This window comes from Apis florea, unplaced genomic scaffold (assembly GCF_048593485.1).
Source record: "Apis florea isolate Af1SG1 unplaced genomic scaffold, ASM4859348v1 contig_1914_pilon, whole genome shotgun sequence".
NCBI classification, from domain to species: domain Eukaryota; kingdom Metazoa; phylum Arthropoda; class Insecta; order Hymenoptera; family Apidae; genus Apis; species Apis florea.
In genome coordinates, this window is record NW_028256504.1 from 334,180 (window position 1) to 356,821 (window position 22,642).

A 22,642-nucleotide genomic window follows, 5' to 3' on the forward strand; every position below is an offset into this window, starting at 1 on the left:
GTACAATAATATCTACATACATAAATCTCATTTAAAATAAAATGTAAATTCATTTGAGTTGTGGTAAAAATGTTAATAAATCAGTTTCGAATCAAATAGAATATAGACGAGTAATAAAAATAATTTTAGATGCAAATAAATTTTGGAAAATTTTTCATCTTTTGTTATAAGAAATATTAAAAATAATCGACTTTTCCTAACTATTATTCGAGTAAGAATTTATTTCAATAATGCCCTACTTACAAATGACTAATAACAGATGTGTTCAATTTAACGTCACTAATCGTCAGCTTATTATCCTAAGCCGATCTTTTCTTTAATTTATACCACGAAAAAAGTATTCGCTACTATCGGGCTTCCTTCATTATTAATTTCAGGCTTCTTTAAACAACCAGCACAAAGAAGATATTTATATATCGTATGTGCCCAGTTTTCTAAATGAAAAATTTTTTTACTAACGTCAAATCCATCGAAGATTTGGCGCAAATTTGGCAAAAATCTCAAACAAGCTCTGATCAATAACCATTATATCATCCCTTTATTAAGGTTAAAATGGAATAAAAGAAATTGAATAATACGAAAATAGCCGAGCTATGCTATCAAATAAAATTAAATTAAACGTTCGATTAACAGGTGGAAACAACAAGATGAGTATCGTAAAAATTTCCACTCGAACATATATACGCGTACAATAATTCTCCTTCTCATATTAACCGAAAATCAATGGTTCCTTTTAAACCGATGAAGCAAATGGAATCGTTGAAATTCGAAAGGAGGAAGGTGGAAAATAAACGAGTCTACGATTCCCTTTCTCTCTCTCTCTCTCTCTCCTTTTCCCTTTCTTTTTTCACCTTCGACTCGATCCCAACGACGATGACGTCGTAAATTGAATCTCGAGGCACAAGGGGCAAATTAAATCTCGGGGAGGCAAGCTACATCCTATCCGGTTTATCATTAAGAACTCGGCCTCCATCGAACAAGGGGGGCGACTATAAGATGGATGTATGGATGCGTCGTGTCCCACTTCAACGGTATTCATGTATTATTGAAAAGCGTTTAAAAGTCGTCATCTGTCGCGCGGTTGGACGCACAGGTGGCTGCAAATGTTTCGAACACTTCTCTCTCCACGCCTCGAGACGGTTAATATTTTTGTGAATGTTACGAATGTTAGCAAGTTTGAGAAAATTATTGCACGAATTTCGATAAGTCTCGAGCTGTAATAAAGTTAATCCAAGATTAATTATCGCTGACAAGCGTTTTAAGAAGTACGAAATTGACATTCGATTTTGAAGACTTTCGAGCGTCAAGTTTAAAATTTTCGAAACGAAAATAAATGAAAGTTTTGGAAAAAGTTAATTTTTGAGAATGAATAAAATGTTTGGTTAATCGAGAAGAAAAAAAAAACAATTGTATCCCGTATCATTTTGTGCAAGTTTCACGCACATGGAGAAGATAGTTATAATTGAAAATTGCGAGACAACACACATCCTCGTCACACTGTTATCTTGCTCTATTACACGGGACGCATTTAACATAAAGATTAATGTATTACAGAGAATAATTGAATCTTTTTTTTTTTTTTTTTTTTTTTTCACTATTAAAAATACCTTGTTGTTCGTTGAACGTTCTATTTATCTATCCAATATAGCAATATATTTTATCTATTATATAAAGATAACCGATTTATCGTTACAAAATTTCGTAACGATTCGGTATAAAATTGAAGAAAAACAGGAAATAATTATGAAACTGGATGGACGAGTATAATAAATTTAATGCGAATATATATCGCGTTGAGAAATAAATTGATACAACGGAACGGAAATGCGGTATCGCGAAACTGTTTACAATGATCAAACGAGTCGAAAGAGATTAATATCAGAAAAAAATTTGAACTTTGAAATTTGATTTGTTGGGAGATGCGTAAAAATAAAAGTGATATTCATATACAAGACGAAAAGGACGTTGAAAACTATTTTATTCGCGATCGTGGAACAAATGCATCAAAAAGTCAAAAGGGATTAATTTTCCAGATAAAAAAATTTAAACTGTATTGCTGTATTTGAGTGGTTTATACCATTGTGGAAACAATCAAATATCAATTACATCGTGTTGGATCAATTATGACGTGAAAAAGGTCGGGAATTTATTGAAAATTGTTAAAAAAGAAAAAAAGGAAAAAAAAAAAAGTAACGATACGATACTTTTCTTTACTTTGCATTTTAATACGTAAAACGATCATTCATTTCGTTATCTTCTTTCCAATTTAAAGCTAAATTTCTTCCCATCCAAAGAGGCGTATTCTTAATCAATCAACAATAATAATAACGATGTTTATTTATTTGAGGGTAAATTCTTTATAAAAAGAAAGAATAAATATTGATTTATAATAAAATTGTTATTATTTAAAAATGCTTTTAACAAATAATGAAATAATATTATTGAACATCATCGATCGTATGAAATTCTCGTTCCTTCGAAATAATAAAACGTTTCATTTAAAAAATCTAAAAAGAGGAGAACATACGTACGCGAAAGTTGGCGTACACAAATTTCAATTAAAACTTATTTATTAAATTTGCATCGAGACCCGGATGGAGTAAAACGGGAGTGTGACGAAGACGGATAGCCATCTCATCCTTCTCTTCTATTCTTATAACTTAATAAATAAACCTCGAACGACATTTTCTCTTTCTTTTTATTTATACCAGCTTTTGTATTTATTTTGCTCTCTCGCAAGGATCGATTTTCCAAAGGTGGGTGTTCTCTCGACGAGTAATATTAACACGGTTGATATATTCGTTGCAACGCCGCGATCGGGTCAAAGTTAAAAAACTTTTCCACCGAAAATAACATCCCATTCATATTTATCGATTAATCCATCCTTCCAATTATACCGAAACCGCCGTAACTGACTGAGAACGCTCGATCGATCTCCACCGATTCCAGACTCTTCGTTGTCGTCCTATTCTTGTCTATCACGTGTGCGCGAGCGTGCACAAACGAGAAGCAAGAGGGAGTAATGGTCGCTCGAAGCAGGACGATATTATTCAATCCGAAAACGACCGATTTTCGAGTAAAAAATTGCTCGCGCGATTTCATAACGCGCAAACACGCGCTCAACGAGATAGAAATTTTACACATATCTATGAAAAAGAGATAGATTTTTATTGAAATATTTTCGATAGCGATACGAGAATTTCTCATAAAGCGCAAACTAAAAAATTCTATTTTCGCCCATCTCCACGCAACGAATGGCGAGTGCATTGAAATTTTTCGCCCAATGTAAATGTATTATTATTATGTAATATTTATAAATAATTTTACGGAATTGAAACAATTGAACAATTTTTAATTATATAATTTGAAATATATCTATACTGCTACGTTGAGCAATTATAAATACTCTAATTATTAATCAATTAATAAGTCTCTATTTTAATTTTATACTAAACGTTTACGCTAAATGTCTTTATTTACTTAAAAAGAGTGGATCTGCATCCTTTCTTTTGCCGCAAGATCCTCAATTTTTATTAATAATTTTACATTACCATAAAACCTAACCTAACGTAAAATTTATAGTGAAATTCTACAGTATCATAAATATTTTTACGTTGCTAATATATGTAATATATGTATATTGAAAGTACATAAAAACGATTATTGGTTATTGCCATAAAACCTGAAATTTTTCAACGTGTCGTTGAACCACAAAAATTGAGAGAACATTATGTTAATTGAAAAGCTCGCCCATCGACAAGACTCAAACAAGAGCGTCGTGGAGACGTAAAGTCATTCATTGTCCAGGGGAAGATTAACAATGTGTTCCTCGTGTAAAATCTGCGATTCGTACGCGACATTTATCACTCGTATGTCGACACTCCTCTATAGCCGTTCAACAATACCCACCTCGAATCATCCCCATCCCACTTCGTCTATTCCCATCTCGGTCGACGATCTTCTCTGACAGTTTTCACGTATAAATTCACGTTTTTTTCCCCTTTTATTTTAAAAATAATAATCCATCTTGAAACACGTTTGATATTAAAAAGAAAATAACACGAAAAGAAAAGGTGAAAGAGTGACAGTGGTTCGACGACACGAAATTTCAAACATTTATATAGTTTTGGAGAGCAGAAAATACTTTGTAGAAAAAAAGAAAAAATATTGCATTATGATTTAAGATGGAATATGTTTTATTTGTATATGAATTATTCGTTTTTTAACTTTTTGAGGCATTAGAAGATTAGGGTCGGTTTAAGGAAAGGTCATTTCGTCATCCATATAAGAGAGAAAATAGTAAAAATATATATTTTTTTTTATTCGAAGCATGTTTATTTGTATAATAGAATAATATAAGACATTTAAATATCTGTCGATGAAAAAATATTGTATTGATGTATTTATTTTGATCTAATATTTTTATAATTATTATTAAAACAATAATAATTTTGGGGGGGAGGGAGGAATTTTTTTGAGATGAAATAATATCATTTTTACATTTTCTAAACGTAATCTAAATGTACGTAGTTCCAAGATTAACGAGGAATCGATTTTTTATTCGAGATGCGCTTCCCATTTAAGTGTTTATAAATTGTGAAAGCAACAAAAAAATATAATATAAAAAATAATTCGAATTTACAGACCTATAAATCTGTATAAAAATATTTTTAAAAAATATTTTCACGGAATAAATTTATTTTCAAAAATATTTTATACAGATTTATAGATCCTTGAAAATAGTAAAACTTGTATTTATTCTATACATTTCTTTTTTTCTTCTTTGTATACTTTTACATACATATTTCGTATATTTCGTCATTTTTACGATTTAAAAAATGCATTTAAATATGAAAAATGCATCTTGGTTAGAAAAAGAGCAATTGTTTTTCTTCTAAAATAAAAAAAAGAAAAAAATCAGAAACTCAACAAGATATTTATAAATTGACCCAAGAAACAAAATTATGAAAAGTTTCATTGAAATCAGTTTGTATCAGTCGCCAATGTTCCTTCATCGGTAAAAAAAGGGGGGAGAGAGTTGGAACGATGGGAAAGGGAGGCGGCAGGGTTCCGGGGCCGTTTCGATTTCGATTTCCTGCATTTCCTCGCACATTTCTCGAGCGGAAGTCAATTTCTTTCAGGTCGACACATCGAACAAAGCATTCCAGATATTCGCCGCGAGAAGGGAGAAGAAGAGGACGTAAGCCGGGTCCGTCTCTTCTCCGGTCCACACAGATAATTGAGTGGTGCGTGAAAGCTTTTTATTGTCCAAGGTGCAAAAGACTCTTCATTCCATTTCATTCCATTTCATTGCATCGCATTCCACAAGCTTCGAATCGAAAGCGGCGGGGAGAACGATGGGGAGCCAATATGCCCGCCTACGTTTTTTATTTATTCACATATTTTTATATATATATATTTTTTTTGCTTGTTTGTGACAACTCTCGTCGTCGAGAACGCCACACACTCGTTGATCCGATCGAGCAATCAGGAAACGCCGACTTAGGACGACACATGCAGCAGCCTAGCCACGCAGAGGCTTTCGTCTTATATAGGTGTTACTTTTTTTTTTTTTTTTTGGTTCGCTTATTTTTTTTTTTTTCATCGCATTTCATTCGTAATTTTATTATTTCAGGGAGACACAACCAGTATAAGCGGTCCAACATCGAACATCGCAAGCTTGTGTGTGTTTTATTAAATGCCTCGTGCTGACAGATATATGTCGGGAGAGATGTCGGGGAGGTCTGTGTCCGGCGCCCAAGGTCACGGTGTGGAACATACAAAGCCTCTGTGAACATTGTGCACATTCGCTGTCAGTGGAAGCTGCGTGATATAAGGCTGGAACGCCGTGTTCCGTATAAGGAATCGAGGAATATAGAAGGAGAGAGAGAGAGAGAGAACGCTGGGATCATGCTTCGTCCAAAGTTCCTCGTGTTTCAAACCCCGTTCTCTCGACCCACCCTCGCGAGATCGACGAATTCATTATATTTATATAATTTGTAGTATTTATTATAGTAAAATTACTGCTACATTATTATATTATCATAATTTATATAAATTTCGAATCGCTGTTAAACGAGATATAATAAAAAGGTTTTTCTCAAACGGTCACCCATCCCAGTATCGATCGCGACCAATGTAATTGCACTTAAATGATTGAATAGGAAACGGTGAATCCTCGTCGCAAAGATGATTGATAAATATTACTTTTTTATTATTACTTATTACTGCTCACATTAAAAGTGATGAGATTTAGAGCGTTTTGTCTTGAAATCTTGAAAAAATCATGAAAGCTCTAAATAGATTCAAAATTTCGAACAATTTTTCATAACTTTAATTCAACTTTGAACTGGAATCAAACAACATCAGAGAAATCGCAAAGCAATTCTTAAATCTGTGTAAAACTGTCAAAGTTTTCAAAACGTCAAGATTTTCAAGAATCTTTAGATTTCGAAATCGGATTCGTAATAATTCGAATTTTCTATTATTTTAAGAATTCAAAGCATTCCAAATCTCGTCGCCAATACACGGTGTTCCTAAGCGATACATATACATAATCACGTAGTTTCGTAAATTTTGACAATGAAAATGGAAACTAGTAAATTCTTGTCGAGAAAATTTTTAATTTTAGGTGTCGCGTCTTTCGATAAATTTTAACTGACTAGAAAAAAAAAAAAAAAAAAGTAGACTATATTGAAGGGTCTGGTTGTTGTCAGCCGTTCGGTACGAATCGATAACGAATTTATAGCGCGGAGTGAGGCGGAAGTATAGCGGAAATATGTCGGGTAAATTCATGAGTCAGTGAAACGGCGAGTATGTCAACGTGTTTCCCTAAGGTATTTCTTCGAAGCGAAAAAATTATATCTGATACATATATCCAGTGGAGCTCGATTAAATTTAATTGAATTCAGGAATTGATAAAGGATTAAATTTTCACTAAAAGGATAGCGCTTTTTCCCCAAGAATTGACTCAACCACTCAACTCGACAAAATGAAAGAGATTGAATGTAATCAGATTTAAGCAAATTTCATTCGAAATTGAAATAAAAAAGTAGAAAATAGTTTGGAATAATTTATTTTGGAATTTTATTTTTTAATAATATCATTATTTGAAAAAAAAAAAAAAGAAATAGATTTTTCATTTGAGATAATAATCTCAATTTTTCTTCTTTCTTTAAATTCGACAAAAGAATTGTTTCATAAATGATAGATGAAAATAAATAGATGAAAATGGTATTATTTAAAACAATATTTCAAATATAAAAATTTTAATTGTTATCTACATGAAAACTGTATGGATTATTGAGAGATTCTCATTGATTCGAGTCCAAACACATCATGAATTAAATTAATTTCACTAGTAATCAATATACGTTGTGTTTTCGATACTATTTTCATAAAGAATAAAACATTTTTTTTTTTCTTCTTTTAAAGTTTGTCTATCTCATCCAATCTTTCTGTTCCTTCTGCCTGTTAAAATCACCATTGATCGTACGAGTTTTAATCGAATTTTTGTGAAATTTAACCGAGCACCATCGTAATTAATTATTTCCGTTTCTCGAGGGCGAAAATCGTCCGATCGAAAGTGAATTGACGATGACCTCTACCCCCGTCTTCGCGAGCAGAACCGTTTAAATTATTCAAGATGAACCGATTATAGAATGCCAAACACGTTTGGAGACGACGGTCAACGACCGAACGAAACACGAGGAATCCAAGGATGGTTGCAGCACAGGGTAATGAGGCAGAACATGAAAATAAGGTATAGGCGGGTTGAAGATATATGGAACGAGTTACGCAAATTGGACGGTTTGAAAGCATTTCTTTTGTTGAAACTAGAGAAATTCAAGTAGAGAAAAGATTTACGGAAAGTTTAACGAGCTCAACGAAATGATTTAACTTTGAAAGGCCATAAATTCATATAGATTCTAACATAACCTCAAAAAGAATCTTTCGGCAAGATTAGGTTAAGTCAGATGGGTTTACACATTAGACTATTCCATCTTTAAAATGACAATTTCGATTTTAACTGTAATAATAATAATTTAAATTTTGTTAAAATTTTGTTACTACGTAAAACTTGAAACTTAAAGTCGAATACAATTTGAATACTTTTTTGTTCCAATTTTTTGATTATAATAAAATAAATTGTATTTTAATGAAATATTACTGCATCGTTAAATTAAGTGAGATTTAAAATACAACATATCGCGTCAAGAAACTCTTGTTAACAGAGCTGTATAATTAATAGAGCGCACTTTCGACAAGGTTATATTGAGAGAACAAGCAATCTGTCATTCGAGTGAAAAATTTTAATTGGCGGATGCGAAAATAAAAAAGTATGTATGTAAAAATTAATAACCAATTAAAGAATTTCAATTGTAACAATGTATTTGTAATGTTAATGTATTTGTTGAATATCAATATTATTTTCAATATCAATTTAAATTAAGAGCCTTATTAAGAACTCGATCATTTATCAGCAATAACTTAATAATTTACATCAATTAATTGATATTCTCTCAAAAAAGGAATAAAGAAAAAGAAATAAGACAGAAAGAGAGCGAAATATAATATAGTAATACAAATATAAATAAATATAAATAAAAATAGATATATATATATATCTCAGTCACATAATCTATTGGATTATAAATCGTTAAACCTTCCATTTTATTCATCATTGTTACCGTAAAATGCCGATATATTTCAAAGTAAAATTCTTTTGAGTACAAGTGGATACTACATCGAGAGTGACTATCCGACAATAATTTCACTTTAGAGGAGACCTTTAGGCATAGGTCAATGGCGACGCTAAAAATGCCATTAGGGTGCATTTAGGGTATGCATTTGAGAACAAAACTTTTAAGAGTATTTCTGGCAAGTGTACAATGCCAGAACTTTCAATCTCAACACAATGTCCATTAGCGAGAAAAAAAAAAAAAAAGAAATAACTCCCAAGTGTTTCACTCTTAAATTTACACTTTAATGACAGTTCACATTTCATAATAAAATTTTTGAAAGTTACTTACTCACGATATTATTTTTCGCAAGAGACTACATTGTGACTATACGAGAAAAAAATTTCATTTTTCAACAGTGGCAAGAAATATTTTAAGAACAACAGTTTCAAGCGTATTCCCCCTTAGGGATAGTTAGTTCGCACCCTATATTAAAATATCTCGAGGATATTTCTCGCAAAATGGACACTATGGAATAGCCGTCGAGCATTAAAATTGTTGTTGCAAAAGCAATTCTTAAAAAATACTATTTCGCAAAAATCAGAATAGAATGCTCAACGGTTATTTTTACTAGATTTATATTGCTTGTCGAGAGTGAAAGTTGGACAATGTACAGAGCACTCTCGCGCCAAAGAAAGAAACTACTGACAAAAATTCCGTCCAAATCGGTATCCTCGTTCCATACAATGATAAGATAAGGTATACGAAACGGTATATAAACGGCAAGGTGAACACGTATCTCCGCTCGAACGGAGTCCATATATAGAATTAAAATCAAGATGGGCGAAAAAGAAACTCACCGTCTCGTCTTAACTCGACGATAACGGCGATAATCGGTGGCGTTTACGTCGTTGGGGTCGAAGCCCCTTCGATGCTTGGGCGGCGAGGACATAGTAGCAGCAGCTTTGGTATCGTTCGAGATCGCGTCCGGTTTGGCAGTAGTGTTGTTGTTGTTGTTGTTGTTGTTGTTGCCGATCGAGCTGCAATTGTTCACGTTGTCGATGTGCAACGAGGCGAGTGGCGGCGGCGAAGGCGGCAGTTGGGCGGGGACCAGGTGGCCAGATGCTGAGATCACAGAAGCCGGGTGACACCGACAGGCCGGTGCTGGTGCTGTTGGCTCGCCGATTACGAGGGTCCTATCCCCGTGACCGACGTCGCTCTTTGGCACCGCGTTCAGCTCGTGCCTGTTAACCCTACCGGCTCCCGGCCCACCCATTCAAATCCTCGATTATCGCCCGTTCACTCCACCTCTCTCGCTCTGCCTCCGTGGCTGCTCCTCTCGCGAGCTCCTCTCGCGCTTATGGCCACTCTTTGCCTCGTTTCTCTTCTCCGCTCTTCTCGCTGCCTCCTTTCGAAATTACGATTCGACACCTCGACAATTGTCTCGTCCTTGGTCCCTCTCCCGGTCTCCTCGGTCGAATGTTTTGTAATTCGATCTCTTCTTCCCTCCTCTTTCCCTCGCCCCACCTCGAAATGTTACAATGCGCTCGCCAATCGACACTCGAATAATTCCCTTCCCTTTGGTCCGTTCCTCGTTCTCCTCGGTGAAATGTTTTGAAATTTGATCCCCTTCTTCCAACGATGAGCTCCAGATCGAATCGCCTTCAGTTGTCCTGCGGACGCGGCACATACGATAAGGACGGACGGGCCGTAACCCGATACTTTTTTTGCCTCCTCTCGAATTCATACACGCACGCTGAACCTATCGACACACCTTCTCCACTGGCAGACGACTCACGCACGTGCAACCCCATTCGCCCCAACTTTCGCGACGAATCTATTTTCGAGGGACGACGTATCCAAACGTGCCAGCACACCTTCGTTTTCTTTCTTTTTTTTTTTTTTTTTTGAACCACGGGACGGGAATGGAACGGATGAGAATGTTGTTTCGCGACAACAGGGTGAAGGATCGAAGCTAGAGAAAGAGAGAGGCGGGAAGGAAGCTGTGACAACGTGTATAAGAGCGTCCACGCCAACGTCCAAACACGATCTTCCTTCCGTTCCGCGATCACGCCGACTCACTCCGCGTATCACACAACCAAGAAACTCTCGCCCTGTGCCTGATTTCGATGGATACCACCTGGCGGCAGCACCGGTAGACGCGACGCGGAACGACCAGTCGCGAGAAATTGGGCGAATCACGGGGAAGAAAGGTCGCAACGAAGCAAGGCCACCGTATGTTCTCTCTCTACAAGGTGATCGAATAAAAAAAATTGAAAATTTAAGAAGAGATTAAAATTGAAACACAAAAATTGTTATACATGCCTATTAAAAATTATTTATCAACCGTTATATATCCAATCTTATTCTTTTAATTTAAATAAAGTAAAATGATAGCAAAATATCCTATTTCTATTTTGCAAAATTATATAACTAAATAGATAAATATTTTTAAATATATTGCATATCAACTTTTATTTTTGTTTTAATTTAATTTTAAAATTGTCTTTTAAATTTTTATGCAATACCTGAACCTTGTATATAATTAAGTTACGATAAATTGAGCCAGAAAGGCGTTTCCAATTGCGCTTATCGGCTGATTTCTATCGAGCTTCAACGTGTCATGGTTCGAGAAACGCGAATGGAATTCTAATAAGGCTATGTTCGCGCCCAAAGCGTATGAATTCGTGCCAACTTTCTCTCGATTAGTCCCGCTTTCAACGTCCTTCCTGCCTAATTTCGAGGATCGAAGGTTCGAAAAGTGGAACAATCGAAGCCGAACCTTGAAACCTTTTAAATCGAGAACACGAGAGGGGGAACAATCGAAAAAAAAAAAAAAAAATAAATAAAAAAAAAATAAATAGAAATAAAAAAGAATTAAAACGGTTAAAATATTTGATCGTTAAATATCTAGAGTTATATCGTTATAAGTTGTATCGTTAAAAAGAAAAAAAATCACTAAATTTTACAAAAAATTCTAAAAAATCTTTTCATCTTTTTGAAAGCGAACAGGTGAGAGACTACTCGATCCATTTACACCTAGTCTCACGCAGTCGTACGGTCGAACAATTAACCACCTTCCACGCCCTCCTCCTTCATCAGACCAAAATAGACATAGTTCTGGGAGTGGCCGCGTGGCGGCGACACGGAAAACAACGCACGAGACAGTTGTACCGGAAAACAAGGCGCAACAGACTGCGTGTCGAGGAATTCCTCTCGAGCCTTGAACACCCTCCATCCACACAGGAGAAAGAGGGCTCGAATCAGATCAAGCGAGGCAACGAGGAGGATCAAGTTTGGCATCGTCCAACGTTCAAACGAGATCAATCAATGATTACACCACGTGCTTGACCTACCGTGTTGATCGAACTGGTGGCCACCGTCCAGCATTATTCGTATTAATTCACCGTTGACCATTACAAACGTTATCCTTCGCGTGCACAACTACCTCGAACATTGCTTTCATGAAGATCGTTCACCCTCTCTGTACGAATTAATATCATCAGTCAATCTATCGTTGTTTCAACTCGTGCTTATTTCCACCAAAATACACAAAATATCGTCGCGTTCTTGTTTCGACAGAATATTCGCGTATCGCATCGCGAAATTTCGTTGCACTTGATCAATTTTCCACTTTAATTTTCTTTTTTGTTTTCCTTTTTCGAAGTTAACGTGAAAGCTCAAGAGAAGCCGAGTTTCGTCGCGAAGGGAACACACGTCTCGATCGTGGATCGCACTCTCTCGTGTCAATCATACGCACCTCCCTCCCGCCTAAACTCATTTTTCTGACGGGTGAACCAATTCGCCGAAAGATGGCGATGGTGTAGCGCGCCACGAGCGCCCACCCGGTCAATACCAGAATAACGAAGAAAGGGTCCAGCTTCAGCGGCACGCTAACCTCGATTCGGAGCGCGCGCCACTACTGCAACTCTTTATTACCGCGTTCTTGCTCTCGATCGAGAGTACTCGGAGATCGATACTGCCTGTGGCCTTGAACGCAGCAAACTTTTCGACTCGTTTAACAAGGTGTAGGGGAATATAATTAGGTATGTGAGTCAAAAAAATATCGTTTTGTTTTTGTAAAAGGCAAAGAGAAACGAGGCACGTGCAATCGTTGTACGTTGCACGATTGAATTGAAACATTTGAATTAATCTCACAACGATATGAGAATGGATATAAAGGAAAAAATGTATGTAGCCTTTTCAAGATAAGAATGTTTTTTTTCTTAGTAGTCAATTTCTTGTACCGCTTGAATTTAAATAATTTATTGCGATAAATATTGAATTATATTCTACAGTCTTTACACAGTATTTCAATGTTTCAACCATTTTTTTTTTTCATCGTACAATTGAAGTATTATAAATATTTAATGTTTAGTATATTGTCTCATGGGCAAACCCGGTTTACATTATATGTCGCAGTATAAATATTAAGCAAATAAATTGAAATAAGACGAATACTTTTTGGTAACAATAAACCAAGTAAATATAAGAGATAGATTTTATAAATAATTGAAATAAATTTTCTATTTTAAGATTTTTTGAGAACCAATTAAGATGTTTAATTAATTAACCATTCTTTTTCTCATCAAAAATCAAAATTTGCTACCAAAAATAATTACATTAAGATAGGATTTTTTATGATATTCTGCGAACAAAACAATTTTGATTTTATAATTTCAATTAAAATTTCCACCAATGTCTGAACGTCTTTTTCTGCCAATTTCGCTCCGATTCCTCCGAGCAAGATTAGGATAGGTCAGGCTTCGCCACGTAATTACAGATAATCGAAACTAATCCTTGACATCGCGTCAATCTTTCGAAATTGATGATGGTTGAACAATAATATACGTACAATTTAAACGATCCATTTATAATTGTATTCCGGTAATCCAATAATGCAATTATAAAATGAACTATGCCGATGCTGATTATATTTTCGAATATGGAACAAAAGGGGAAGTCTCTCTTTTGTACACCTCCACGTTTAAATCTCACATCGTACGGGTCAATGGTTGCTAATGACAGGCATGATCCGATCACCAATTAATTTCAACCGCGTTATTCGCGCGTGCATTCAAACGGGAGCCTTTCGTTTTTAAGCGTTTTTGACGAGAATGAAAAAAAAAAAAAAAAAAAAAAAATAGGAAAAATTAAACGAGGCGTTAACGTTGTTTAATTGCACGACGAAAAAAATAGAGAGAAACACGAATCGATGCCTAATCGCGATAACTCGATCCCCGAGGTCGTGGCAAGAAAAATAGTTTTATAGGTTAGGTTTCTACGAATGCTGCTGCAACCCACTTCGAAACAGATTCCCTAGAAAGCAGAACTAAAGCAATCTCCGTTTATATAATTTTAAATTGAATTTTGAAACTCGTGACAGTTAGCGCATCTTTGACAATGAAATAGTATCGATCGATATTTATTGCGATCAGTTAATGCTACCAGGAAAATTCATATAAAGAAAATCGAACTTCGAAAGAATTTCGTAGAAAAATCTAGTGGAAATTGGAAGTTGTATATGTTTAACAAAGAAGATATTAAACGTTGGAACAGTTTTTGTCATTCATTCTTCACAAATACACACTGATCGAACAAAAATAGATTCTATGTTACTTAGCAATCGTGCAACTGAACCATTTCGTTTACCGTTAAATCGACGACCCGAATCTTCTTATAGGAGACTATCGCTTATCTCAGTGATTCTCGATCTCTTCAAAATTAGAAAATACTTTTACAAGAAAAATTACGATACACCATAAGCTGAAAATAAATTCACGTAGTTCGTCATACGTAAATATTTCTATATGATTCGTTATCCAATCTCAAAATATTACTGTTTTGAAAAAAATTAATTGAGAACCACTGATTGATTGAATGATTAACAAAATAAATAAAAGATAAAATAAAAAAACGAAACTTCCTCATCAATTTCATAACATAAAGCAAGATTTATATCAATTCTCCAATATCAATTCTCTCACGAACGCAGATTGAGAATCACTGAGCTACCATTAACACAATCCTTATTCAAATCAAAAATCGACGTAACTTTCCCTTGACCCAGAAGAAGAATAACTCGTAATGCCAAAACGCAAAAGTATTCCAATTAGATTGAGAACCACTGGCCCGCCCATCAACACAATTATCCGAAACGGAAAATATAATTTTCCGCCTAATCCCGACATAATCTAACAACGCAACAACGATACTTGTTACAAGTTTCGAGAACAACAAACAGTGGTTGAGAGCCACTGGTCTACCCACCCAAACGTCCCGTCGGAAAAATCGGCCGGATCGAGATTCGTCTGGCTATCGTCCACGGGATTTTCAATTGGACGCGTTTCCAAGGTGTATCTGTGGATGATCAGGTGTTGCCGCCGCGTCTTCGAGAGGAGGCTGTCGTCCGTGATTCGGCCAAATGAGTGACGCGAATGGTAGCACGGCGTCGGTATGACTGACTCTCTCTCCTGACCCAGCGTACACGACCTGGCGTTGTTGCGAGCAGCAGGCGTATCCGTGGTTGGTCAGCCGGTTTGCCAGCGATGGACTTGATCCGATTCCCGACTTTTCCCTTGTTACGATCGATTCGACCGCGGGGCTACACCTCTCTTTCGCGTTCGTGGAGGAATGAAGCACGGTTGAATTATATTCGTCTGACATATTCACGTGATATACAACATGCATCTTGTTTCTTCTTTCTTGTGTGGGTGAATTTTATCAATGATGATGATAACTTTTGGGAACGAAGAAGATTTTTGGAGAAAAGATATGATTAAATGTGATAATATTAAGCGTTTTATGAGAGAAGTTCTAGAATCTGTGAATCGTTACATAAAATGTTAAAATTATGATTCTAAGGATCAAACAAATTTGAAAATTAGTACACGAAAATGTCGATCGAAGCTTATTCATTGAGTTATAAGCAATTCATGTTTGGAAGTGAGATGGAGATAAAAATAATTCTTGAAATAACTTCTTCCATCTTTCTTTATCTAAATTTCAACTTGCTTATAGTTTAATAGATAAATCTAAATCGATATTTTCCGTATACTGATTTTTGCTTTCTTTTTAAATGAAACGACACGAATTAATTAACTCTGGCACAATTAAATTACTATATTTTTAATAGATATAAATATAAATTATTATATATTGTATAAATAATTAAAACACTGTAATTTTTCCATTTTCTTTTTTTTTTTTTATATAGAAAGTATTAAAAATGAATAATCAAGGACTAAAGAGAAATAAAAATTTAATCATTTAAATGTAATAATAATTTATTATTGAAAATTTGTAATATCTGATAAATATGCTTTCATTAATATTTAAAAAAATTTGTTAACAACTTGTCCAGAACAAAATTGGTCGACGAATCTCAATGGAAAAGAAATTAAAAAGTAATTTCAAAAACTTTTAAATGGCCACTAAACGTTCATTAAATGCACTTGCTTACCCTGTTAATTTTTAATTTCTCAACAACTCAAAGTTCCTGTTCGAGCTCTTCCTCTCTTCTTAATTGAAACATCCAATATTTCCTCATTTTTCAAAATGACATATTAACAATTACAATTAATTATAGTTGGAAAATTCGTGTAAATTTCGACCAGAGGAATAGAAATAAATCTAATTTATTTATATCCAAGCAAGCACGTCGCAAACGAACTAAAATAAAACTTCGAGGCTCGTCGTGAATATTAAATGGGGCACTTTGTTAAAAAGTATACTTTAAAAAAACGAACGGTTATTATCCAGTGTATTGTACTTTGAATACAAAAAAAAATTCCTACCACAAGTTTTCCCATCCACAAAAAGACTTTTTGCTCTTCGCTTCCAAAAAGGTATCCAAGAGAAAGAAAAGTAAATATCTACCTTCTATTCTATCTCTTTGCAAGAATAATCTTTATATGCTCGTTGAAAAGTGCTGCTTGTTACATTTCTTCTTTGGCAAGAATGAACTTAGAAATAAGAAAGATCAAGAGAGAGAGAGAGAGAGAGAGAGAGAGCGGTGGTTGAAAAAAAACGAAACCAATTCAAACGAGCTCCTTGAGAGCATTCCTTGCGACCTTCTTTGGGAATCGATGTTGCCCCTGTTAGGAACAACCGACCTAATTTCTCGGGTACGAGAGAGGGTAACACGCGACATCGGTGGTACAAGAGGCAAAAACAAATTCTTAATGACACCGGTCCCTACGAGAAGCAGTGTATGCACCCCATTACGAAGGTTCACAGCAGGAACGCACGCGAATGAAAGAAGAAATAATAACGATAGTGATGGGTTTAAGCTGGGGAGGGAAAAATTGGATTTGTTCGTTTGAATTTTTCAATCTCTTCCGATCTCGTAGAATAATTTTGCATTCAGATACAATATACAATATAGTGATGATACGATACGTGATAATATTTATTATTTTATAAGCAAAAAACAAAAAGATATTAGTAATGGAAAAGAAATAACATCTCTTCGGTTTAATTAATATTTTTTCAATTTATAAAAGTTGAGCTTCTTCGAATTTAACATTTCGTTTGTGTGATAAATTAAAAATAGGTGTTTTAGAATTTCTCTAAAGAATTTATCTTTACAGAGCAATAAAAGAATATGAGGTAACTGATTCAACTTGCCTACCTACGTTCGAGAAAAATATGATTATTCACAGATTTTTACTAAAGAGTAACAATTTAATGAATAACAATTAAATTGAAATTGAAGAAATTCCAATCCAATGACACGTTAAAACCATCCGAATTATCCTGTCCATAACCTCAAAATCTTCTACAAAATAAAAAAAAAAAACAATTTCTTTTTAGGAATTCCTTCCTAAAAAGAGAAATGAGCAAATAAGTTAAACTCAAAAAAAATGAAGCAACACGCACAACTTTATAACGCTTCGATGCATCTTGCAAAGAAATCAAGAAAAATCTTGGATAAAACTAAGTTTAAAATAATTGGAAATGGTAGTTTCATCGGAAGAATTTAAGCAGAGGTGTAATAATTGGACGGATGGCCTTTTTCTTTTCAATCGGTGTGGGTCTGGATCGACGCCTACAACGTGTCGTGCATGTCTCCGGCAAACTCGAATACTGGGGCACGGGGCGTTAAACAGGTGAACGCGGGGTCGGCGACACACAGTTATGAAGCGTCACTGCAGGCGTTCCACAAACCACCGCCCCCAGGGTAAACTTTGTGTTACGTGCCGGCTATGGCCTAGCGTAGCGTGTTATTCCCTCCACGCTCAAACTCAATGGTATACATTAGTGAGCAGCCTCTGCTTTTCAAATTCTCTTCGTGCGAAGAAGAAGAAAATTAGGATCGATCGAGTTTTATTGAAAATAATTAATAGCGGAATCCGATTGTAGCGTTGATCGAGTGTCGTAAAATCGAGATATAGCAATACTTGGTTGCTTGTTTTAACTTGTCATACGTTTATCTTAAAAACTGGAAAATTAGAAATGGGCATTGTATTTCTAAATTTTATCAAAGAACAATGGAAATCATATTTTATAATCAAATAAAAGGTACATTTTCTGCGAGCTAAAATAAAACTTACTTCAAATTGCTTGTATTGTACTCTGCAAATTAGATTCTCAACTAGAAGTCACTTTTCCACACTTATTCAGTATAATTCAATTTATAATTACTTTTATAAAAATTACTCGAATCATTTTTCATTTTTAAAAAAATTTTCCTTACTTTCTACGAAGAGAAGTGCTTATTGTTTTCCATTGCCAGTAAAAATAGTAGCAAACTCGATAAAGAGCATGGAAAGGAGCGTGACAAGGATGACTCTCGTTCGTCCGTGTCAAGTAGAATTCAACTTTTTCGACGAGACGTGGAAATGGGCTGGCTCGATACGTTCCTATTTCACTGGCTGCGGTCGAGTTTACGGTTTCATAATCGTCAATGGAGGCGCGACAAAAAGTAAAATGTTGCCTCGGCCTCGTGTCATGTGTAACACGTGCTAACAAGGTGGCACGGAAAGCGTTGACAAGCTGTACACAGTGTCGCGTACGTCGACCCTTATTGGACGGGCTCCTAGTCGGGCACGAGCCAGTTGTACAGCGTTAATCGTGTTTCTCGTCTACAAACACACGTCATCACGAGATCACCTATCGAGATACATCGAAAGAATCCAGCCTCGTTTAAACAATCGGTTGTAATATTACGAGTATTAGTTTTCTTTTTTTTAAATTCAATTTTTCATTCGGGAAAAATCTTGAAAAATAGTAACAAAATAGAATTAACGACATTTTTGTAATATTTTCGATTCTTTCGAAAAACGTCCCACGAACATCATCGTCAAATTATTCCTCCTATTATTATACGAACGACATTATTACTCGATCATTAGAACGTTCTAAACGACAAAATTTCGCAGATCGTATGAATTAAAATTTGAAAATTGTAAACTAATTATATCATATTATATTTTCTTATTATGAAATTTCAACAACGGAAACTTATAAAATGTTCTCTCGTGTTATAAATTATACGTATTCATCCGGAGATAAAGGAGTGAGTATAATAAAAGTCGTTGAGCTCCAGGCTGTGTGTTAGAGCAACGAACGTGTAACAATTGTTCAAGATATTTTAGTAACTGTGTGATTAATATAATGAGTAGCTAAAGGGCACGTAGCATGCGTAGAGAGAGTAAATGCACGGGTATGCTCGTTCCAACGGTGCACGAGAGGGGAAATATCGTAATTACCTGCAGGCAATCCTCGACCTGGGTCAATAATGCACAGTTCAGTTGCCCCTTTCCCCCCCCCCCTCCCCTAAACGGCATTCACGAAGTTTCCGCTCGTGACTTTGTATGAACTGACGGGATTAGTACGGAAATCGCGAGACTCAACCCTTCGGATACTAAGAGAGGAAGATTTTTATCAGAGATCGTACGAATATATTTTACGATAAAACTCTCGGAGAAATTGCTTCTGAGAGAGAGAGTGTTATCACAGTCGATTCACAAACACATGCTCTTATTCTCGTTAGATTATAAGCAATTGAAATATAGCCAAGAATTAATGCCTCAAAAAAAGTCTAGAATTATTTCTATTCTTCGACGAAGAACAAGACGTTTTCCGATTCGTCTATTTGATCCTATACCTGCAATAATAAATTTGAATAAGTTAGTAATTTAATTTTCTCACTAGTGGAATTTTCATCGTTCACAGAAAGAGAAATACTTTTGAAAATTGTACTCCTCCGTTGGACTCGACTCAAAGGGAGGTAATTAATTAATTGGTGTATCGAGCTGTTGAAAGCCAGAAATTGCGTAACGACTGTGTTATCTAGGGGACGGTGACGTCTAGGTGTCTGACAAATGTAGGTAATTTCACGAAACGATCAAGTACGATCTAAGCGAGGATGTACTCGAGCTTGTCTAGGACAGCTGCCAGAACGCAAAAGTCGTTTGCCAAATTCTCTCGACAAAGCATGGATGGAAACTCTCAACTAGTTGGCGCGCGATCCGAATACCTTGTTCATCTTCAAGAGCTAACCTCTTCGCCGCTTGTGTACACAGACCTGAATTGACCGCAAACTATGCAATCAATTTCAACCTGCATACCAGCTGAACAACCTGTACTCCAATCGCCACGGTGTATCTTGCCACCACTACCGCCTGAACGATTGTATTGGTTAGATTGGTGAGATGATATAGCACGATAAAACGATCGTTTGTCAACCGTTTATAAATCGTTCCCCTGGCTTCGTTTGCAGAGTGTACAGGAGAGGATTCTAATAAAGGAGGTGAAATTGCGGTTTCTTTTTTTTTTTTTTTTTTTTTTTTTTTTAGAGCTAAGAAATTGAAAGTATAACAGCGAGAATAAATATTGTAGGTTAGGCACGAGTGTGATTCAGTTCAAATTTTTGTTCACATTCTTTTGTTAATGACTGCTCAAATATCATAAATGATGGTTAATTGTATTGGACAATCAACGTGTTAAAATTTATACCATATTAATTAATGAGAATGATTGATTAAATAACCTAACCTAAAATGATACGCGATATACATATATTTATACATTTTAAGTTTTATTTCACTTTTTTTTTTTTTTTTGTTAAAACTTAATATCAACTATTTTACACAGCAATAGTAAATTATATTATTAATGTAGTACGTTGTATCATTTTTTTTTTTTTGTAATCAAGAAATTTATAATTTCACACTTTATTATACGTTTAATTTTTTCATGGTGATTTACGTTTTCAAATCAAATTATTTATTTTGAAAAAATTTGTTTCGAGAATATGCATGTAATCTTTTCTTAGATAAAAAATAATATTTAATTATAATAGATTAATTGGATGAATTAATTGGATGTATAGCAAATACCGTAGTGTCGACAAGGTCGAGCACATCCGTTTCGGCATACTGGTTTCCTAGAACTTGCGTTAGATGGCAGAAGCTTCCTAAAAATGGCGGTATCGTAAGTTCAGTGTCGTCATAGTATCCTAAGTTTCCTAATAATCTATATTTATTCCAGTTTTAAAGTACACCGATAGTTTGAAAAGTCAACTACTGAAGGAAAAGAAGTGTCCTCGAATTTTTTGGCCACAGTGCCAAACATACTCATCACGGCATCATTTTCATCAAATAATCATAATTTAGAGATGATTTTTCAAAAAACTCATTTTTATTAACGGTAAGATTAAATTAACATTTATGTTTCATTTACATTGATAAATATTCTTAATTTCTTACAAAAAGAAAAATTACTTGACAAAATAAAAAATTTTAGAAATTTTTGAAAATATATCTGCATTCTAATATCTATCTTTCGATATCTTTGATAAATAAATATCTGTAATAATTATTTTTAAAAAGAAACTTTTTAAAATATCTCACTAAAATTCCAATTTACTTTTCGATTAATAATTTCCAGTAATAACTTTTCAGAAATTTTAATACTATTTTCAAAGAAATTTCTCCATTTTTCAAAGATCTCGTTAATTAATCTTTGCCCATCCTTTCAAGAAATGGACAATTTTATCGCAAAATCTTTTATCGTAAAAACGTTTATCGTAAAATTCAGACACGGTTATTCTCAAACTCCTCGTTAAGCGTTATCGCAAAACGTGCAAAAAAGGCGCGAAGCTTGTTGGCGGAAGCAAAAACCGGTCGTTACCTCTTCTTACGCTCCGAAGATTTCCATGGACGTCGCGGTGTCATCCTCATTCCGATGACAGCGCCCCGCATTCCAGCGTGCATCGTGATTAATCATTTAGCGCCACGCTTTCGGGAATTCAACGAAATTTGCGCCGCAAGCAACGAGCGTCTGAGTAAAACGAGAAAATAAACTCTTCTGGGGATCTGTGTCGTCGTGAGGACACTTCACGGACAAAGAGGCCTGAAACGCCATAAAGAATTCTCGGACAATTTGCCGAGAGAATAGAAACGCTCGTGAAACACATCTTCACGATACGTGTATGAGTTGTGTGCGTGCGTGCGTACGTGTGTGTATTCGTTGCCGGTCAAGATATGTGTTTTAACGACCAACCGAGGGGGGGGGGGGGGAAATTGAAGGAATTCAACTTTCAAAGGTCAAACTTTTTCCATATTTAGCGTATCACTGAACTCGAAGGGAGAAAGAAATATAATTTAGTTGCTTTCATTCAGACCTGGACGAATTTTTTTTTTTACATATAATAATTATTCGATATGTAATTTCTTTTTTTTTTTTTTTTTTTTGAAATGATTAAATGATTTATTTCACGAAATAATTTCGATAAAAATTATTAGTTTTTGTTTTTTTTTTTTCTTTCGAATAATTCTTTAATTTATCTCAAATTTTTTTCAATTCATCAAATAGGGAATATAATCTTGATTGAAATATACTGTATAAAATAAATTAAAAATAATCGATAAAAGCATTGTTTTAAATAATTATTTTTAAATTATTTGAGATAAATTTCGTTTGAATTTCGCTTTTATCAAACGTGAAGCATAAAA

General features: G+C 34.8%; 2 protein-coding genes across 3 annotated transcripts in view; both read right to left on the reverse strand.

The window, feature by feature from the left end:
* shaker (potassium voltage-gated channel protein Shaker) overlaps positions 1-22,642 on the reverse strand; it is a 254,960-nt gene that overhangs the window by 163,005 nt on the left and 69,313 nt on the right. The window contains exon 1 of one of the 2 annotated variants that reach the window (XM_086914684.1): positions 21,819-21,904. The exons of the other annotated variant lie outside the window; for it this stretch is intronic. Within the exon in view, the coding sequence (XP_086770810.1) occupies positions 21,819-21,901 (83 nt within the window). The 5' untranslated portion in view covers positions 21,902-21,904. Of the gene's footprint in view, positions 1-21,818; positions 21,905-22,642 lie in introns of those variants that run through there. 2 annotated transcript variants of the gene reach the window in all.
* Positions 4,313-10,949, reverse strand: LOC100867526 (uncharacterized). Its single transcript, XM_003693714.4, has 2 exons — positions 9,542-10,949; positions 4,313-5,788 (listed from the first exon to the last, which is right to left on the reverse strand). The coding sequence occupies exons 1-2, from the start codon at positions 9,955-9,957 to the stop codon at positions 5,764-5,766; spliced, it is 441 nt and encodes a 146-aa protein (XP_003693762.1). The 5' UTR covers positions 9,958-10,949; the 3' UTR covers positions 4,313-5,763.

Excerpts from the sequence above, each read along its gene's own strand:
- LOC100867526 (XM_003693714.4), bottom strand. The coding sequence starts at position 9,957 with ATGGGTGGGCCGGGAGCCGGTAGGGTTAACAGGCACGAGCTGAACGCG. Across the intron at positions 5,789-9,541 it reads CGTCGAGTTAAGACGAGACG|AGGCTTTGTATGTTCCACAC; the intron begins GTGAGTTTCTTT and ends CAATGTTCACAG.